Source organism: Erythrolamprus reginae, chromosome 1 (genome assembly GCF_031021105.1).
Source record: "Erythrolamprus reginae isolate rEryReg1 chromosome 1, rEryReg1.hap1, whole genome shotgun sequence".
NCBI classification, from domain to species: domain Eukaryota; kingdom Metazoa; phylum Chordata; class Lepidosauria; order Squamata; family Dipsadidae; genus Erythrolamprus; species Erythrolamprus reginae.
The window spans coordinates 141413789-141431508 of NC_091950.1; the positions used below are offsets into that span (position 1 = coordinate 141413789).

The window sequence follows — 17720 nt, forward strand, 5'->3', positions numbered from 1 at the left end:
TTTTAAACCATGGTAGCTTTATTAGACCTCAAAGATACAAAACTACAGACTTGCATCCTAGAAAAGTGTCTTCACTGCTTGCCATTCCCATTGATGGGACGTTTCTTACGGGCATCTGATTCCAGGAAAGTCTTGAGAAGTGGCCGGTCATTAAGGCGTTGAACGTAGCCAGCCAGCAAAGGCAAGGAAGACAGACAATTGGATGCCAGGACCAAATGAGCGTGTAGAATGTCAAGCAGATTGTAGTCTGCAAAGCCGATCTGGAGAAGATGGAGAGGAGTGGCACACAGCAATAGAAGAAATGAAAAACTTTGCGAAACATGTTCAATTTTGCATTTTTGTACACAGATATCCCACCCCACCCCCTAAATACATATCAAATCTTTCAAGGACTAAACTGTATCATATTTACTAAATATCTATCGTGCCTGAGCTGGCATTTTCTTCCACTTCCAGTTGATAGTATTTCTCAAAACTCAAGAAAGTAGTTTGTTGTTATTGATTTTAATTGAGGTTTCTCACATATCTGGATTTTGGTAGCGTGTTTTGTGCTTTCCTGCAACCTACAGAATTATGGAATACTGAGATGAAATCACATAAAGGGGTTTGGATCTCTAACTATCACAAGAACAAAAACTAAACAGAATGGAACTAAATCTCTGTGTTTAAAAATGAGCTGGATTTGGCTGGGGTCAAGGGAGAAAAAAAAATCTCCAATTGTAGGGAAGGGGACAGTCTGGCAGTCATTTGCACTGTGCTGATGATTCCAAGTGCAGCATATTTATGCATTTAATTTATTTGTATTTCACCCATACTCGGAGTTTGCTTCTTAAGGCAACTCAAAAAAAGAGCTGTTGTGTAGCATTCAGTGAACACAATGCGGGCAGCAAAATACAGTATGATCTTTTCGCTGCCTATATATCCCCATACTGTAAACTTGAATGTAAGGTCTTTTATACCCACTCTCAGGCTTAAGATGGGTTTTCCTTTGCTGCTTCATCTCCAGTAGTGTTTTGGTCTACCAAGGAAGGAATGGCCATTCCAGAGCAATCTGATCAAGTGCCATAACCCCGTTATTTAACCAGGAAGCCAAGGTTTCGATCAGATGATCCACTCTGCCCATGGGAAACTCCAAAATTGTCCTTTGAAAATCATCTGGACTCGCTAGGTTTTCCCAGAGGAAATAAAATGTGAAGGGGGTGGGGATATACAGTGAAACTTCATAGCAACCAGAGGATTATATGTCCATGACAAGGGGTGGAATCAATGCCCCATACTTCATATCACATATCTACCCCAGCATTGAGGACCTGTATACTGCATGACTCAAAAAGAGGGCTGTGAAAATATTTACAAACACCTCACATTCTGGACACAAACTGCTTCAACTCCTACTCTCAAAACGATGCTATAAAGCACTGCACACCAGAACAACTAGATACAAGAACAGGTTTTCCCCCGAACGCCATCACTCTGTTAAACAAATCATTCCATCAACACTGTCAAACTATTTACTTAGTCTGCACTACTATTAATCTTTTCACCATTCCCCTCACCCATCTCCTGCCACTAATGACTGTATGACTGTAACTTTGTTGTTTGTATCCTTACAATTTATATTGACTGGTTCCTAATATGATTTGATTACTTCTATGTACCGAGACTATCATTAAGTGTTATACCTTATGATTCTTGATGAAGTTAGATAAAATACAGGAAACGGTATAAGGGCAGACTAGATGGGCCATGAGGTCTTTTTCTGCCATCAATCTCCTATGTTTCCATGTTTCTAAGTTATCTTTTCTTTTATGTACACTGAGAGAATGTGCACCAAGACAAATTCTTTGTATGTCTAATCACACTTAGCCAATAAAATTCTATTCTAGTCTATTCATATTCACCTTTCATGCACGTTGCCCCCTCAGTAAATTGGCAAGATCCATGGTAGCCATGAACTTTTGGTCTGCTTGGACCACTCAATAAGGGAAGCCATGTCAGAAAATGACCCCAGCACCACAAGTCTAGGAAACACCTCCACCCTCCCAGGAATAAAAGGCTTTTATTAAATGCAACATCCCTGACAGGGATGTTGTTATATAAACAGGAGTGAATGATTCACCAGCAGCAAATATCTTCCCCAGGCCTATATAATTTATGTATGGTGTGTTATGTGCATGTTTTTTAAACTATGGGTTTTTAACTTCGTATTATTAGATTTGTATTGTACATTGTTTCTATCACTGCTGTGAGCCGCCCCGAGTCTACGGAGAGGGGCGGCATACAAATTAAATAAATAAATACCGGTAAATAAAATAAATCAGCCTGCTCAGGGTTGTTCAGTTTTCACTCACATGTACACAAATAAGCCCAGAAAACATGAGGGAAGGTAGAAACATATACATTGATGGATCAATGTTGCTTTATGGCACGGAAGAAAACACCAAACTTGATATGGCCTTTGCTGGTAAAGGCCTTGAAAAATAAACACCTGGGGGGGGGCTTTTTGACCTTATTTTTGTAACAATTATGTGGGACTGCTGGAAAGCACAGAACACGGCACAAAACTCCAATTGTCAGAAAAATCTTGATTCTTCTTTTTAAAAAGCCGCTTTCTTGAGTTTTATGAAATACTATCAACTGGAAGTAGAGCTGGGATTCTAAATGAATTACTCCATTGGTACAATATGGATGGGTTGAGTCTTTATCTAAAATCAAGATTAATACACACAAGACAAAGCAGAAACCTGCTGTTAGCACATTAGCAATACTTGATTGCTTTAGCTTTGATTTCATGGCTGGCATGAACCAGGCGGTTGTGGCTGCAATATAGTAAATTGCAGTGGTTTCATTAACTATGAACACACATTAACAATAATTTCACCCAAGAGTAATTGCCTCCATCACCGGAAGACCATTAATGGCCAGCCCAGATGTCTCTTCCACAGGAAGCTGTGATGGTTTGATTACCTGTTTGCCTACAATGAAGTCTTTCCCTCCATTATTCTGAGCCAAGAGTTTCTCAAAGGGGGCCAGCTCAGCTGGCAGGGCCTCAATGTAAGCAGCTTTGCCAGATTCCTGTGAAAGAAAAACAGTCAGCTCTTTCCTCGCCCAGGTCTGCCTTTCCCTCCTGGGGAGAAGAATTAGGGTGAAAGGAATGCACCAAGGCATTTCTACCAATAATGCAAAATGAAGGATTCAATTATCCTGAGCAGTTTGCTTGAGCCCTTGTTATTGGGGGAGAGTGGGGGCAATCCAAGCCCTTCAGTTTTAAAAAAATGGGTTTGATTGTTAGAGATTGCATGATCTCTTTACAACTATGAGCCCATTTATTATTTATTTATTTATTTATTATTTAGATTTGTATGCCGCCCCTCTCCGAAGACTCGATGATAGAAGGAGAAACAGATCTCAGCTGTTTCTCACATGACTTACTGGGTCTTTGTGTTCAACTAACTGTGATAATTTTATCCCTCTGTCCAAGACCATAGGTTGGAGGCTTTTTCTAATCTTCATTTCTTAATAAACCTAGTTTTTACTTCCAATATAATTGTAGCTGGCATTCTCTAAGTCCCTGGGTTGAGTCTGTACTCTTCCTAAAATGCAAATTTATTTTCCCTTTAAATGGACTACTCCACCATTTGGCACTCTTTCAACACCATTAATAATAATAATAATAATAATAATAATTTAAAAAAATAACAACAACAACAAAACAACAACGAATTGGAAGAGACCTTGGAGGTCTTCTAGTCCCAATAATAATAATAATAATAATAATAATAACAACAACAACAACAACAACAACAACAACAACGAGTTGGACGAGACCTTGGAGGTCTTCTAGTCCAGTGTTTTTCAACCAGTGTGCCGTGGCCAGGTGTGCCGCGAAGCTCAGAGAGAAAGAAAGCAAGAGAGAGAGAAAGCAAGAGAGAAAGAGAAAGAAAGCAAGAGAGAGAAAGAGAGAGAGAGAACAAGACAGAAAGAAAGCAAGAGAGAGAGAAAGCAAGAGAGAGAAAGCAAGAGAGAAAGAGAAAGAAAGCAAGAGAGAGAAAGAGAGAGAGAGAGAACAAGAGAGAAAGAAAGCAAGAGAGAGAGAGAAAGAAAGCAAGAGAGAGAAAACAAGAGAAAGAAAGAGAGAAAGAGAGAAAGAAAGCAAGAGAGAGAGAAAGAGGGAGGGAAAGAGAGAGAGAGACATGGAGGGAGGGAGGGAGAGAGACAGCAAAAAAGAGGAAGGAAGGAAGAGAAAGAAAGAGGGATGGAGAAGGAGAGAAAGAGGGAGGGAGAGAGAAAGAAATAGAGTGAAGGGGAGGAAGAGAGAGAGAGAGAATTTTTTTGTCCAAACTTTTTTTAGCCCCCCCCCCCCCCCCGCTCAATGTGCCCCAGGGTTTCATAAATGTAAAAAATGTGCCGTGGCTCAAAAAAGGTTGAAAATCACTGTTCTAGTCCAACCCCCTGCTTGGCCAGGAGTCACTACACTACTTCAGACAGATGGTTATCCAACATCTTTTTAAAAACTTCCAGTGTGGGAGCATTGTTATTTTAGATTCTAATTATTAGATTTGTCATTATGTATTGTTTTTATCACTGTTGTGAGCCGCCCCGAGTCTACAGAGAGGGGCGGCATGCAAATCTAATAAATAATAATAATAATAATTATTATTATTATTATTATTATTATTATTATTATTATTATTTATTAGATTTGCATTATTATTATTATTATTATTATTATTATTATTATTATTATTCACAACTTCTATATTCAAAGATCATCTGATAGGGGTTTAATCCAAAACTCTCTTGCTAATCCCTGGTTCTCATGTGCCACTTGCCCTCTTCCTGCCTTTTCTAGATGATGTGCTGCCCACTGTTATACCTGGTAAGCAACCTATTGCCACCATGGGTGCACTGCCCCAAGGTCTTTCCAAAAACTATGACAGGGGATAACCTGACTGCATCTCCAGCCCAGTTCCCATTCTCAGCAACGGTATTATCACACCTCATTATCACCATAACCACCCCAGCCACACCCTCCCTAAGACCACTCCTCCCACCCCCAGAGGACAACCACAATACTGATCTGTCCCTCAATAAAATTGAGTTGGACACCCCTAACCTAAAAGAGAATGCACTGCAGTCAAGCAAAGAACCTGTATGCTAGTGATGCTTTTTAATAGGAAACATCCCAGCCATTTCCTTCTGGCTAATGAGAACCGTGGAGCCAAAGTCGCTGACATTTTTACTGGAACCCTTTTGGTTAAAGCTTTACCATCTGCAGTGGGGTAAAAAGTTCAGCTGAACTAAATTAATCAGGCACACTGTTACATTTTTTTTAAAAGATTGAAACCTAAATGAGCTTTTCCCAGTAAAATCTACCTCTTCTTAGATACTGTTAAAAAAACCCATGATTTGATCAGCCTGTTCGTTCTCAGAGAAAGCAAGACATCATTAAATAGGGGACTGAGCTCTCCATTCAGCAACTAAAAATAAGACCCAGTTCTCCTTTAATCCATCTTACGTAGTTCTGATAGATTAAGCGGGCATATTTGTTTCGCAGATCCTCCACACCATCATTCACCATATCCAGCAGTGCTGCTTCCTTTGCATCTTCACCATAGAGTCCTAAGGGGAAAGAAAGAAAGTGGCCGGGTCTAAAGTTAGAGATGATCCTCATAACAACACTGATAACAACAACTGCATTTTTCTACCATCCCCAATATAACAAGTTTAGACCATTCTGCTGAATAAGCTACAGTGGGTTGATCTATAATGGATGGAGTTAAAAATAGTCAAAAACAAATTATACATTTGAGTAGCATTGTATGGGAATGTAGTCAGAGATTTCATACATCTAACATCTGGAAGACAATCTACCACTGCCAAACCTACATTTGATTGAAGTATTTGGCCCAAATCAGTTTTTAATTTATTATCGGTGTTTATGCACATCATAACCTGCATTGGTTGCCGATCAGTTTCTGGTCACAATTCAAAGTGTTGGTTATGACCTATAAAGCCCTTCATGGCATCGGACCAGAATATCTCCGGGACCGCCTTCTGCCGCACGAATCCCAGCGACCAGTTAGGTCCCACAGAGTTGGCCTTCTCCGGATCCTGTCCATTAAACAATGTCGTCTGGCGGATCCCAGGGGAAGAGCCTCCTCTGTGGCGGCCCCAGCCCTCTGGAACCAACTCCCCCCAGAGATTAGAATTGCCCCCACCCTCCTCGCCTTTCGTAAGCTCCTTAAAATCCACCTCTGTCGTCAGGCATGGGGGAACTGAGATATCCTTTCCCCCTAGGCCTATACAATTTATACATGGTATGTTTGTGTGTGTGCTTGTTTGGTTTTTAATAAGGGTTTTTTAGTTATTTTAAATATTAGATTTGTTATATGCTGTTTTTATTATTGTTGTTAGCTGCCCCGAGTCTATGGAGAGGGGCAGCATACAAATCTAATAAATAAATAAAATAATAAATAAATAACCATTATTCTTTGATTTTTTTTTTAATATATACATTTTAGCCACATCTGGTAGTTGCTTTTTTATTATATTTTTAAAAATCACTTATGGGCAATAAATAATCTCTTTTTTGGTTTGTTTATTTATGCTTTGAGTCAGTGTTCACTCTTAACAAGTGCCTGGACAAGTTTCTTTTTGCGCGTGTGTGTGCAAGATTTAAGAAATGTTTTGCCATTGCCTGCTTCCTTGGGCTGAGGAGGAAAGACTGGCCCAAGGACACCCAGCTGGCTTTTATCTAAGGCAGGATAAGCGCTCGTGGTCTCCAGGTTTCCATCTCAGTGCCTTAATAACTACACCAAACTGGCTCTATCTCTGTTAGCTATTAATTGAATTCCATTTTTTTTCTTGGTCTTTTTGTTAAGATCAAGCATGTAGAAATCCATTGTGATCATCTCAAAGAGGCATGTTACATACACATAACCATATACGTAGACACAAATGCTCTAGCCCAAAAGGCAACATGCCCACAGATTTGCCCATATATCCCACCGTGATTCCTAGCCAAGTGGCGCAGAATAGCATTTGATTGATGCAGTATAAAACTCCCATCCTGGAATCTCGGCACTTGGCCAAAGGCCTGGAAAAGAAAAGACAAGAGAGAGAAATGGTCAGTGGTGGAGCATTCCATTGTATTTCCCAGAAAGTAAAAACACTGCTGAATAATGCCCCCTCCCAAGACCCAGTTAGTATTGCAAATAGCGAAGATAATGAAATTTGTAAACTAACTGGAGAGCCACAGGCTGTGCATCCTAGGACAGAAATCTGGTTAATGAAATTGTAACACTGAGTTGCATGTAAGAGCTCATTTCGCAGAAGGATTTCGCTTCTGAACCCATAAAATGCATCTCAAAGGCAGATCAAGTTACTCACACATAATTTCTTCAGATCTCCCTTCTTCCAAATCTCCCCATTCACCACATCCTCAGTCCACTCCTGCCCCTGGTCAGCCAGCAGCATGCGTATAGCTTCTCCACGGCCTGAGACAAAAAAAATTCAAGCGTGGATAAACCAAGTGGCAACCTTTACCGAGCACACTGAACCATAATTGTTAAGTATGGGTCACTGACTATAATTATTTGGATTCACAAGATGCTAAGCTACCCACTCAACCCCCACATTTTGGTTTGGCGTGTTCTGTGATGAGAAACAGTATTTTCAAGAAAACCTAATTGCCGCTGCAATGGAGCAGAAGGAAAGCTGACATTTGCCAAAGAAATGGTAAGGAAGAAGTCTAAAATTAACCCAATTGATGCAGATAATGATCAGAGAGATTTGTCAGAAAATGAGGCAGTTGCTTGCTTGAGTCAAATATTGGAATTGGGAGGACGTTGTCTGTGAAGGCTAGCTTTCTGTGGCCTCTTGAATTCAACCTCAGTAGATTCAGAGGAAGGGCATACAGCAATGTTTTTACGCCACCAACAAGCTAACAGTAAACAGCAGTCCAATCAAGGAACCACCCTGGCCACTCCTACCAACACTAACAGGTCAATCCACTAGTATATAGAATAAACCCCCATACACTACTAGCATTGATGATATCACATAGTTTGGTAATGAAATGTCTGCAAGAAAACAACCAAACCAAGAGAGTACCAAGGACCCCACAGTTCAATTCTGAGGAACAAATAATTTCTTCTATTGGTAATGTTTATGTTACCATGTTTATGTTATGTTAGGTAAAATGTTGTGTTTTACACTTTTCCCGCTGAGTATTTCAAGTGGTGTATTATCCATTAACCAGGGTGCTTCTTCATCTAAAGAACTCCAGATATTTCTTTAAAATAATAGTGTTCCAACAGAAAAAAAAATGTAAGTAAAGTATGGATTGAGTGAAGTGCTCTCAAAAAATGTTGCTGTTGGGTTTTGAATAAGTACATTTTTATGTACTGTCATAAAATGAGACATTCCTTCTAAATCCAAGACTCCCTCCTGCTGGAGAAATGGTCAGAGTCAAGACATGACTACCCTCCAAGAGGAAAAGCAGGTGTAGATGGCTTGCAGCTCAGTCTTTTTACAGTTGCCCAAAGGAGCTTAATATGAGCTAAGCAAGCAAACAACCGCTGTGGCATAGAGGTTAGAATGCAGTACTGCAGACTACTTCCCCTGATTACAAGGTGCCAGCAGTTTGGCAGATCAAATCTCACAGGTTCAAGGTTGACTCAGCTTTCCATCCTTCCCAGATGGGTAGAATGAGGACCCAGATTGTTGGGGCAATGTGAGAGGGCTGTGAAGCATTGTAAAGCAGTATATAAGTCTAAGAGGTGTTGCTATTATTAAAAAACAACAGTAAGGGATTGATCTCACATTAACTACAAGGCTTTTACAGTGGTACCTCTACTTAAGAACTTTTCCAGATAAGAACCAGGTGTTCAAGATTTTATTGCCTCTTCTTAAGAACCATTTTCTACTTAAGAACCCAAGCCAGAAAAAATTTCCCAGGAAATTTAAGAGTGGCACAAAGGCCCGGCCAGTTTCCTGCCATTCCATCTTTAATCCCAACCACCTTGGGCTTTTCTGGGCTGCCAGAGGAACCTTTCGGTGACGCTTAAGGAGGTTTTGGCAGTCCAGAGCGAATGGAGTGTTTTCCTTTCTCTGGGTGCTTGGAGAGGGAATAAACCACTTCACAGTGGTGGCTCCCTCCTGCTGCCTCCCATACACCAGGCACGAGATTGCCTCGCAGAGCGTCTGGGCATGGAAAGGCAAAAGGGGGTGCTTAGCCCTGGCTGGATCAACTTGGCTTCAGCCAAACCAAGGAGTCACGACAATGAAAGAAATGCGCTAGTTACAAAGCAAGTGAGAGGAGAGGGGAGCCCCTTCAGCATGGGAAGGAAGAGGAAGCAGGTAGCAGCAGCAGCAGCCACCTTTTGGTCAAAGGTTACCCCTTCTCGCCCGCATGGGTTTCTCTCTCTGGTGCAGTGTATGGGAGGCAGCCTCACACCGGGTGTATGGGAGGCGCGTGCTCCTCCTCGCCACCTCAGAGTCCCTCTTTTTTTTTAAGCCTTAAAGTTTTGGATTTTTTTGATTCCCCTCACCTCACCTTCTTCCTTCATCAGTGACTGTCCTCCTCGTCTTCCTCCTCCTCCTCCTCCCACCCAAATTCCGAGCTTTTATTTCTTTCCAAATGGGTTTGAATGCATTATTTGCTTTTACATTGATTCCTATGGTTAAGTAGAGGTGCCACTGTAGTTCTGTAGTTCTGATGCCAGCCAACTCTCTGAGACTAAAACACACCATCTTCCAAACCATAGCTAAGGTGATCTCAGCAAAAGTGTGACACTTGGTTTATACTTAGATGGGAGCCCTCTGGGGAAAACCAGAGTTGGTATGGCAAAAATTATCTCTGAAGTGGCAGTGGCAAAGCACTTATCTATTGTTTTTTAAAAAAAAGAATATGTCCACGAAGTCACAGGAGCCAAGTTACTCATGGTGGTAGATAGATAGGAAGCCCTATCTACTGTGCAGTAAATAAATCTGTGAAAATTACTTGAATGAAATTTTGTGGTGTTGTATGCTCAAAACAATCTAGAGGCAGAAAATCTTTCAAATGATGGTGAACTATTCCTGATTCTTAGCCCAATAACTAATGAATAACAGTAGCCATTTCCCTTGGGCTTATTCTACCATCTTCTCCCCAATTGCTTTGCCTACACCAAACATAAATTATATCCCATGGGCCCTCTAGTGTGATTAGAAAGCTTACCTGTTTTTGTGTTGTTAATTTACTGTGTTTTTTAAAGCTAATTTTTGTTGATATATTTTGTATTGGCTTGCTCATGTACATTACACCCAGAGTTGACCAGACTGAGCAGGTGTACAAAAGCTCTTAATAAAAGTAAACAAGGAAGCAATAGGATATTTTATTTTAACAAATCAATGAATATCAAACTACTTATGTTTTCCTGACAAAAAGACACATCCACATAATAAGGCCAATCGGGCTTTTCAGCACATGCGCTGAAATACACCCTCCCCTCAAATAAGCCCCCCCCCAATTACTTTCCAGGGAAAGGGGGAAGACCCCCCATGCACCTCACACCCCCTTATCAGGGCACGTTGCTCTCTGCCCACACTTGCCCATTTGTTCCAAGCCCCCCATCCTTTCCTTGGGGGGAGAGAAGGCAACGGTCACAGCAGCAACTCACCTAGTGATTGAACTCACGCCCAGCAGCGTGGTGGGGCAAGGCGGTTGGAGGACCCCACTATAGAGCCTGCTGTGAGTCGACCACCAAGCCAGAGGTGCAGGGAGATGGATCCCGGGGGTTTGTGGCTGGAAAGGCCCTTCCATGTCTCGCTGGCGGATGGGGAGGGGCGGGGCTCTCCCCCCCCCCTCTGGAGCCTCAATCCTTGCCTCTCCTCCTCCTCCTCCTCTGCCCAAGGCAGAGCCCAGAGGAGGCAAGCCTGTGGGGTGTTTGCAACACCATGGCAGAGGGAGTTAGTAAAACTACCTGTGCGTGCCTACTTCTTGCTTGCGCTCTCTTTCTCTCCCGGTGGGAGCCGCTCTTTCTGCAGTGGGCGCTCTTTCGGCTGGACAGAGAGGGGGGGGGAAGAGGAGGAGAGAGAGAGAGAGCAGAAGCAACAAATTGCCCGGGTTTTTATTTTTTCCCCAGACTACTTTTGGAAATGCCACCACTGTGCCTGCTGCCATGGAAGCCACAGCTGTTGAGATGTCTGGTAGCCACAGAACATTCTTCCTGTATGGGTATGGAATGTTAATATAATAGATTATGTAGCAAATCCTATTTAGCTCAGCAGGGACCGGCGGCATACTCCTTAATAAAGAAATGCTTTGCAATTTTTTTTTAAAAAACACAAACATTTCTGCATTATTTTCTATTTATATTCAGTTTGATGAAAAAGACAGTTTTCCCCCCCATGGAAAAATGGTAAAAAATTTATGGGTGGGTGCTAATTTTTTTTCCCCCATTCTCCAGAATATTACAGAAAACTAAGGACAATCTAGAATTCTTGACAGACATTAAATAAAAAATGGATGAGGAAATAGAGAGAAAAGGTTTTTCATTGTTCCTTTATTATCTGAACAAGAAACAGTGCTGCTTAGAATGTATGCTTTAGACCAGTGTTTCCCAACCTTGGCAACTTGAAGATATTTGGACTTCAATTCCCAGAATTCCACAGCCAGCGAATGCTGGCTGGGGAATTCTGGGAGTTGAAGTCCAGATATCTTCAAGTTGCCAAGGTTGGGAAACACTGCTTTAGACTCAGAGTTTCATTTCCATCTCAGGACTTAATGAAGCTAAAAACTCCTTTTCCTAAACTAAAGATGTTCTTTGTTCTGAAGTGCATTATTGTTAATATTCGGGGTAGTACAAGAAAGATACAGTGTTTCATATAGTACTGCTATGGATAGATATTAGCAGGATTAAATAACTACATGTTACTGTTATATTTGAATAAGTAAATACTGTACAGTACATGAGTTTTGTCCAATTATAAAAGGGGCTCCAATATCTCCCTCATATACTTTTTTTTTTTTGCAGCAAATAGTTTTGACATTTTTTGTCCCATGTATTTATGGGGACTTCTCATGCTGCCATTAAAACTCAGTCTATTAGTGAAGGCATCAAACTATAAAGCCAGAGACTGTGAGTTCTAGTCTTACCTTCGTTTAGAAAACCTTTTTTTTAATATTTAAAAATATTTTATTTACTAAAAACCAAATTGAAATAAGGAACCCTCTCCCAATGGCAGAACGATTAGAAGATCAAGTACTAAACAGACAGGAAGAGATAGTGGATAAAAATTAAAAACTTGATGGAAAAGATGGCTATACAGACTTACCAAAAGATATTAGAAGCACAAGGGCAACTAGACCCAAATACAAATAGCCCAAACATAGCTTTACAAAGAAAGGTAAATTGGGGAACTGACCGTTTAGAAAACTTGTTGGGTGACTTAGGGCCAGTTATTCACTCTCAAGTCCACCCCCAAAGGACTGGAACAATCTGGAACTGAATACACTCAAAACCGTAGAAATAGTGGTAGACTTTAGGAGAAACCCGCCCATAATTCCACCTCTTACAATACTAGACAACACAGTATCAACAGTAGAGAAATTCAAATTTCTAAGTTCGACCTATTGCAAGACACCTAACATCAAAATCATCCTCAAAAAAGCACAACAAAGAATGTTCTTTCTACGCCAACTCTGGAAAATCAAACTGCCCAAGGAGCTGCTGACAAGACATACACAGACTTCAAAGGTTAATTAGAACCGCAGAAAAAACAATTACTGCCAACCTGCCTTCCATTGAGGACCTGTATACAAAAAGAGGCGGGGGAAATATTTCTGATCCCTCACATCCTGGACACAAACTGCTTCAACTCCTACCCTCAAAACGACACTATAGAGCACTGCACACCAGAACAACTAAACACAAGAACAGTTTTTCCCCGAATGCCATCACTCTGCTAAACAAATAATTCCCACACCACTGCCAAATTACTTACTAAGTGTGCATTACTATTAATCTTCTCATTGTTCCCATCACCCATCTCCTCCCAAATGACAGTATGACTGTAACTTCGTTGCTTGTATCCTTACAATTTATATTGACTGGTTCCTAATATGATCTGCACTTCTGCATGTCTGCACTTCTATTACTACTAGTTTTTCTCATTATTCCTATCACACATTTCCTCCTACTTATGACTGTATGACTGTAACTTGTTGTTTATATCCTTAAGATTTTTATTAATATTGTTTCCTCATTGGTTATTTGACTCCTATGATGATCATTAAGTGTTGTACCACATGTTTCCTGACAAATCTATCTTTTTCTTTTATGTACACTGAGAGCACATGCACCAAAGACAAATTCCTTGTGTGTCCAATCACACTTGGCCAATAAAGAATTCTATTGCTTATTTGTACTCAGACAATCATTAAGTGTTGCATCTCATGATTCTTGACAAATGTATCTTTTCTTTTATGTACACTGAGAGCATGTGTACCAAGATGAATTCCTTCTGTGTCCAATCACACTTGGCCAATAAAAATCTTATTCCATTCCATTCTATTCTATTGTTGTGGGGAAAATAAGAGGAGAAATGAGTATTAGTTCTGTTTTCTGCCTTAGTTACTTATACAAATAAGTAATAAAGGCAGAATGAATAAACTTCTCCCAGGGGATTCTGCCAGGTTAAGAACCATAGGCACCTCATAGGCCCCAAGCTGGTCAATTGGGATGCAACAAAACCAGTATAAACTTCAACACATGACCAAAGTGATCGGAAAGAAACAATACTGTAAAGCCCTTGTAAAAAAAAAGGCAGTCTGTTTTTGCAGGAGGAAACCAGCAAGGAGAACCTCCAACACTTCTCCCTTAGACTCTCCACCATTGACCTCTCCAGGTTCCTAAGAGGCCAGTAAGGGGCTTACATAAGTGCACTGGTGTGCCTTTCCTTTCTTTCACCTATCTTATTCTCTTCCTTTCATATATCCTCTCCTCTAAGTTCACCTTCACCCTCTTTTATATTATCACATGTCTATTTTCTTCCTATGTATTTATGTATTGGACAAATGAATAATTTCTGAAAATGTGGAAGCCAAGCTCAGCTGCAGGGATAGAGCAATTGCTGCAAATCAAACACTTTTCGTGAGCTTAGAAAGAGAAACTTGAAGCATATTTCAAGTTTCGTCTTGCTGGCGAAGATTTCCCCGCTTTCTTCCTTTGCAACTTTATTTTAAAAAGCTGCCCCACCTTCCCGCCCGAGACCGGTTTCTCAGTACAGTACTTACTCACCTCGCACGGGGAAATAGGTGAGGGTGTACTCGCCAGGCACTAGGAGAGAAAAAAGGAAGAAGGAGAGTTACCGCAGCACCCGCTAGAGCTAATAAACCGCGAGGAGGTGGACCCCCCCCCTCCACTCCCAAAATTCCATCTCGGGTGCCCATCACCCCAGGATGGGAAGGAGAACCAGGCCGGCGGAACAGAAACGTGGAGATACTCACTATCGGAAAAGCTGCGGGTCAAAGGCACACAACCCAAAGCAGAGAGCGAGTGATTCGAACAGATTCTCTGGTTGGAATCTGCACAAAGCAAAAGTTGCTGAGTCACGCTTCGCTAGCTGGCCTCTGGACCAGCCCTTCTTAAAGAGGCAGGAAGAGGCTGAGACTTCGTATTGTTCCTTATTACCCATGGTGTTAAGCTGGCCTCTGGTTAGCGGGAACCAAAGGCAATCTTTTGGGCCGTCTCGGGCAACTGGAATGTGCCTGGAAAAAGACGATCCCTAAATAAAACGGAGAGTCAGTTGTTTTTTGTTAACAGGGCGCTGGCTCTGCAGCGGAGTCGTTTATGAGCTGCAGTTTTTGCTCTTTTCGCGTCAAAGTTGGTCCACGAAGTCGAAAAGTAGAGTGTACTGTACTTTCCCCTTTTCCAGGAACGGCAATTGATGAAGAGAGGAACAACAGCTGGAGGAAATAGGAGTATCACAACCACATAGGATGGAATAGAGTAGAATGGAATGGAGTAGAATAGAATAGAATTATTTATTGGCCAAGTGTGATTGGTCCATATGCTGAGAGTGCACATAAAAGATAGCTGAGATTTTTTTTTAAAAAATGGAATCATATCTTGTTCTTGTTTTCTTCTTCTTTCTCCAAAAGAAGAATGGAATGGAATGGAATAGAATTCTTTATTGACCAAGTGTGATTGAACACATAAGGAATTTGTCTTTGGTGCATATGCTCTCAGTGTACATAAAAGATATCTGAAACTTTTTTTAAAAAATGGAACCTTATTGTTGTTCTTGTTTTCTTCTTTTTCCAAAAGAAGAATAGAATAGAATAGAACAGAATTCTTTATTGACCAAGTGTGATTGGACACATAAGGAATTTGTGTTTGGTGCATATGCTCTCAGTGTACATAAAAGTTATCTGATTTTTTTTTTAATGGAACCATATCACTGTTCTTGTTTTCTTCTTCTTTCTCCAAAAGAAGAATAGAATAGAATAGAATTCTTTATTGGCTAAGTGTGATTGGACACACAAGGAATTTGTATTTGGTGCATATGCTCTCCGTGTACATAAGAGGAAAGATACATTTGTCAAGAATCATGGGGTACAACACTTAATGACTGTCATAGGATACAAATAAGCAATCAGGAAACAGTATTAATATACATAGTAAGGATACAAGCAACAAGTCACAGTCATAAGTGGGAGGAGATGGATGAAGAAGCCGAAGAACATAACATACTAAGCCCCATTAATAACTGATGTGTGAATCTGAATGCTTCTTCCAATTATAAAGTATTACCGGTAGTTTGTGTAGCAATTGTATATGATAGAAGAAGCAGTGTTAACCTTGTGCAAAATAAGGCCAGAAGAGACTAGAGGATAAAACTCTTAAATGAAAACCACTCATAGCTGAGATTAAGAATGCAAAGGATGAGCCTTAAACTGGCTGTTCCCTGAGGCCTTATGCCCTGATGTTACATAACCCCATCTGATTGTGTGATATTGGTTACTGGGTTTGGTATGTTGCTTCTGCAGTTTGCTTTTATTCCTTTGTCAGCTGTCCAGGATCACTTGATGAGTATGTGATCTTAAAAATCAAATCTTTTTTTTTCTTTTTAAATGAAGGAATAAAAGAAACATTCATAGATGGTGACTTTTAAATACAATTGCCAATTGAGATCTTAATGCTACAGTGTGTTGAAACATATTTAACTGCTTGGGAATTACCGTACATCACATGGAGAGAAAATCCGCATGCATCATTCTCCCTCTGACACAAATCAGTGATTCAATTAGATTTATTTATTTATTTATTTATTTATTTATTTATTTATTTATTTATTTATTTATTTATTTATTTATTTATTTATTTATTTTTGGGATTTGTATGCCGCCCCTCTCCGCAGACTCGGGGCGGCTAACAACAGTAATAAAACATTATATGACAATAATCCAATACTAAAAACAGTTAATAACCCATTATATAAAAACCAATCATACATACAGACATACCATGCATAAAATTGTAAAGGCCTAGGGGGAAAGTGTATCTCAATTCCCCCATGCCTGGTGGCAGAGGTGGGTTTTAAGCAGCTTATTCTATGGCTGAAGAGTATGCTATAGAGCTGTGATGGTGAACCTATGGCACCCGTGCCCAAAGTGGTACACAAAGCCATGTTGCCCGGTAGGAACAGCCTTGCCTGTTTGCCTTCTGTGTTTCTGGCACGCATGTCAGGTGCACATGCATGACAGAACCTGGAGTAAGATCCCTGATCATTGGGCACACATGTGTTTTAGAACCCAGAGGTTTGGCTTTTCCAGAGCACATCCCCAACAAGCACATGCATGGGTGAGCACGTGACATTTCTGCACAATCTTTTCAGCACTTGGTGCTGTAAAACAGTGTTTTTCAACCAGTGTGCCGCGGCACACCAGTGTGCCATGAGACATGGTCAGGTGTGCCATGGGGAAATTAAACATGGGTCCCCAAACTCCAGCCCGCAGGCGGGATTAAGCCCACGGAGGCCATTTATCTGGCCCACCGCCAGCCGCCTCCATCCGAACATAAACATTCCCATCATAATCCCTCCAGCTATCAATGACAGGAAGAGTGGAGGCACAGGGAACGCTCACTGACCAATCACCTTCTAGGATTCATCCTGACCACTAGCGATGAACCAATAGCAGGCCTCCTCTCATCCACACCCAGGAAGGTCCCCGCTCGGGCTGCCGTGCACTTGTCATTGTGTGGCCGTGGCGAGTAGTTGAAGCTGCTACTCCTGCCCATGGTCCTGATTTCTAATCCTGGTCAGGACTGGAGGTAAACGTTGCCACTACTAGATATACTATGTTAGAGTATCATTTTGTGTCATTTTGATTGGTGGTGTGCCCCAGGATTTTGTAAATGTAAAAAACGTGCTGCGGCTGAAAAAAGGTTGAAAATCACAGCTGTTAAAGGCTTGCCATCACTGCTATAGAGCAGTGGTTACCAAAGTGGGCGGTACTGCTGCCTGAGAAGCAGTGGGATGATTTACGGGGCATTAAGAGGTGAGGGGAGTGGTGGGGGGGCATGTTAATTTATACATGGTATGCTTGTGTGTGTGTTTGTTATTACATGGGGTTTTTCTTAAATCGTTAAATATTTTAATTAATTGGATTGTTGTGACTGTTTTTACTTGTTGTGAGCCGCCCCGAGTCTTCGGAGAGGGGCGGCATACAA

At 41.1% G+C, this 17720-nt stretch overlaps 1 protein-coding gene across 1 annotated transcript; it reads right to left on the reverse strand.

Annotated features, from left to right (window-relative positions):
- GSTP1 (glutathione S-transferase pi 1) lies at positions 1 to 14574 on the reverse strand. Its single transcript, XM_070726574.1, has 7 exons — positions 14495 to 14574; positions 14286 to 14324; positions 7393 to 7499; positions 7012 to 7099; positions 5519 to 5622; positions 2968 to 3075; positions 1 to 260 (listed from the first exon to the last, which is right to left on the reverse strand). Coding segments are annotated over exons 1-7 (636 nt in total). The 5' UTR covers positions 14496 to 14574; the 3' UTR covers positions 1 to 71.
- Between the last annotated feature and the right edge of the window lie 3146 nt (positions 14575 to 17720).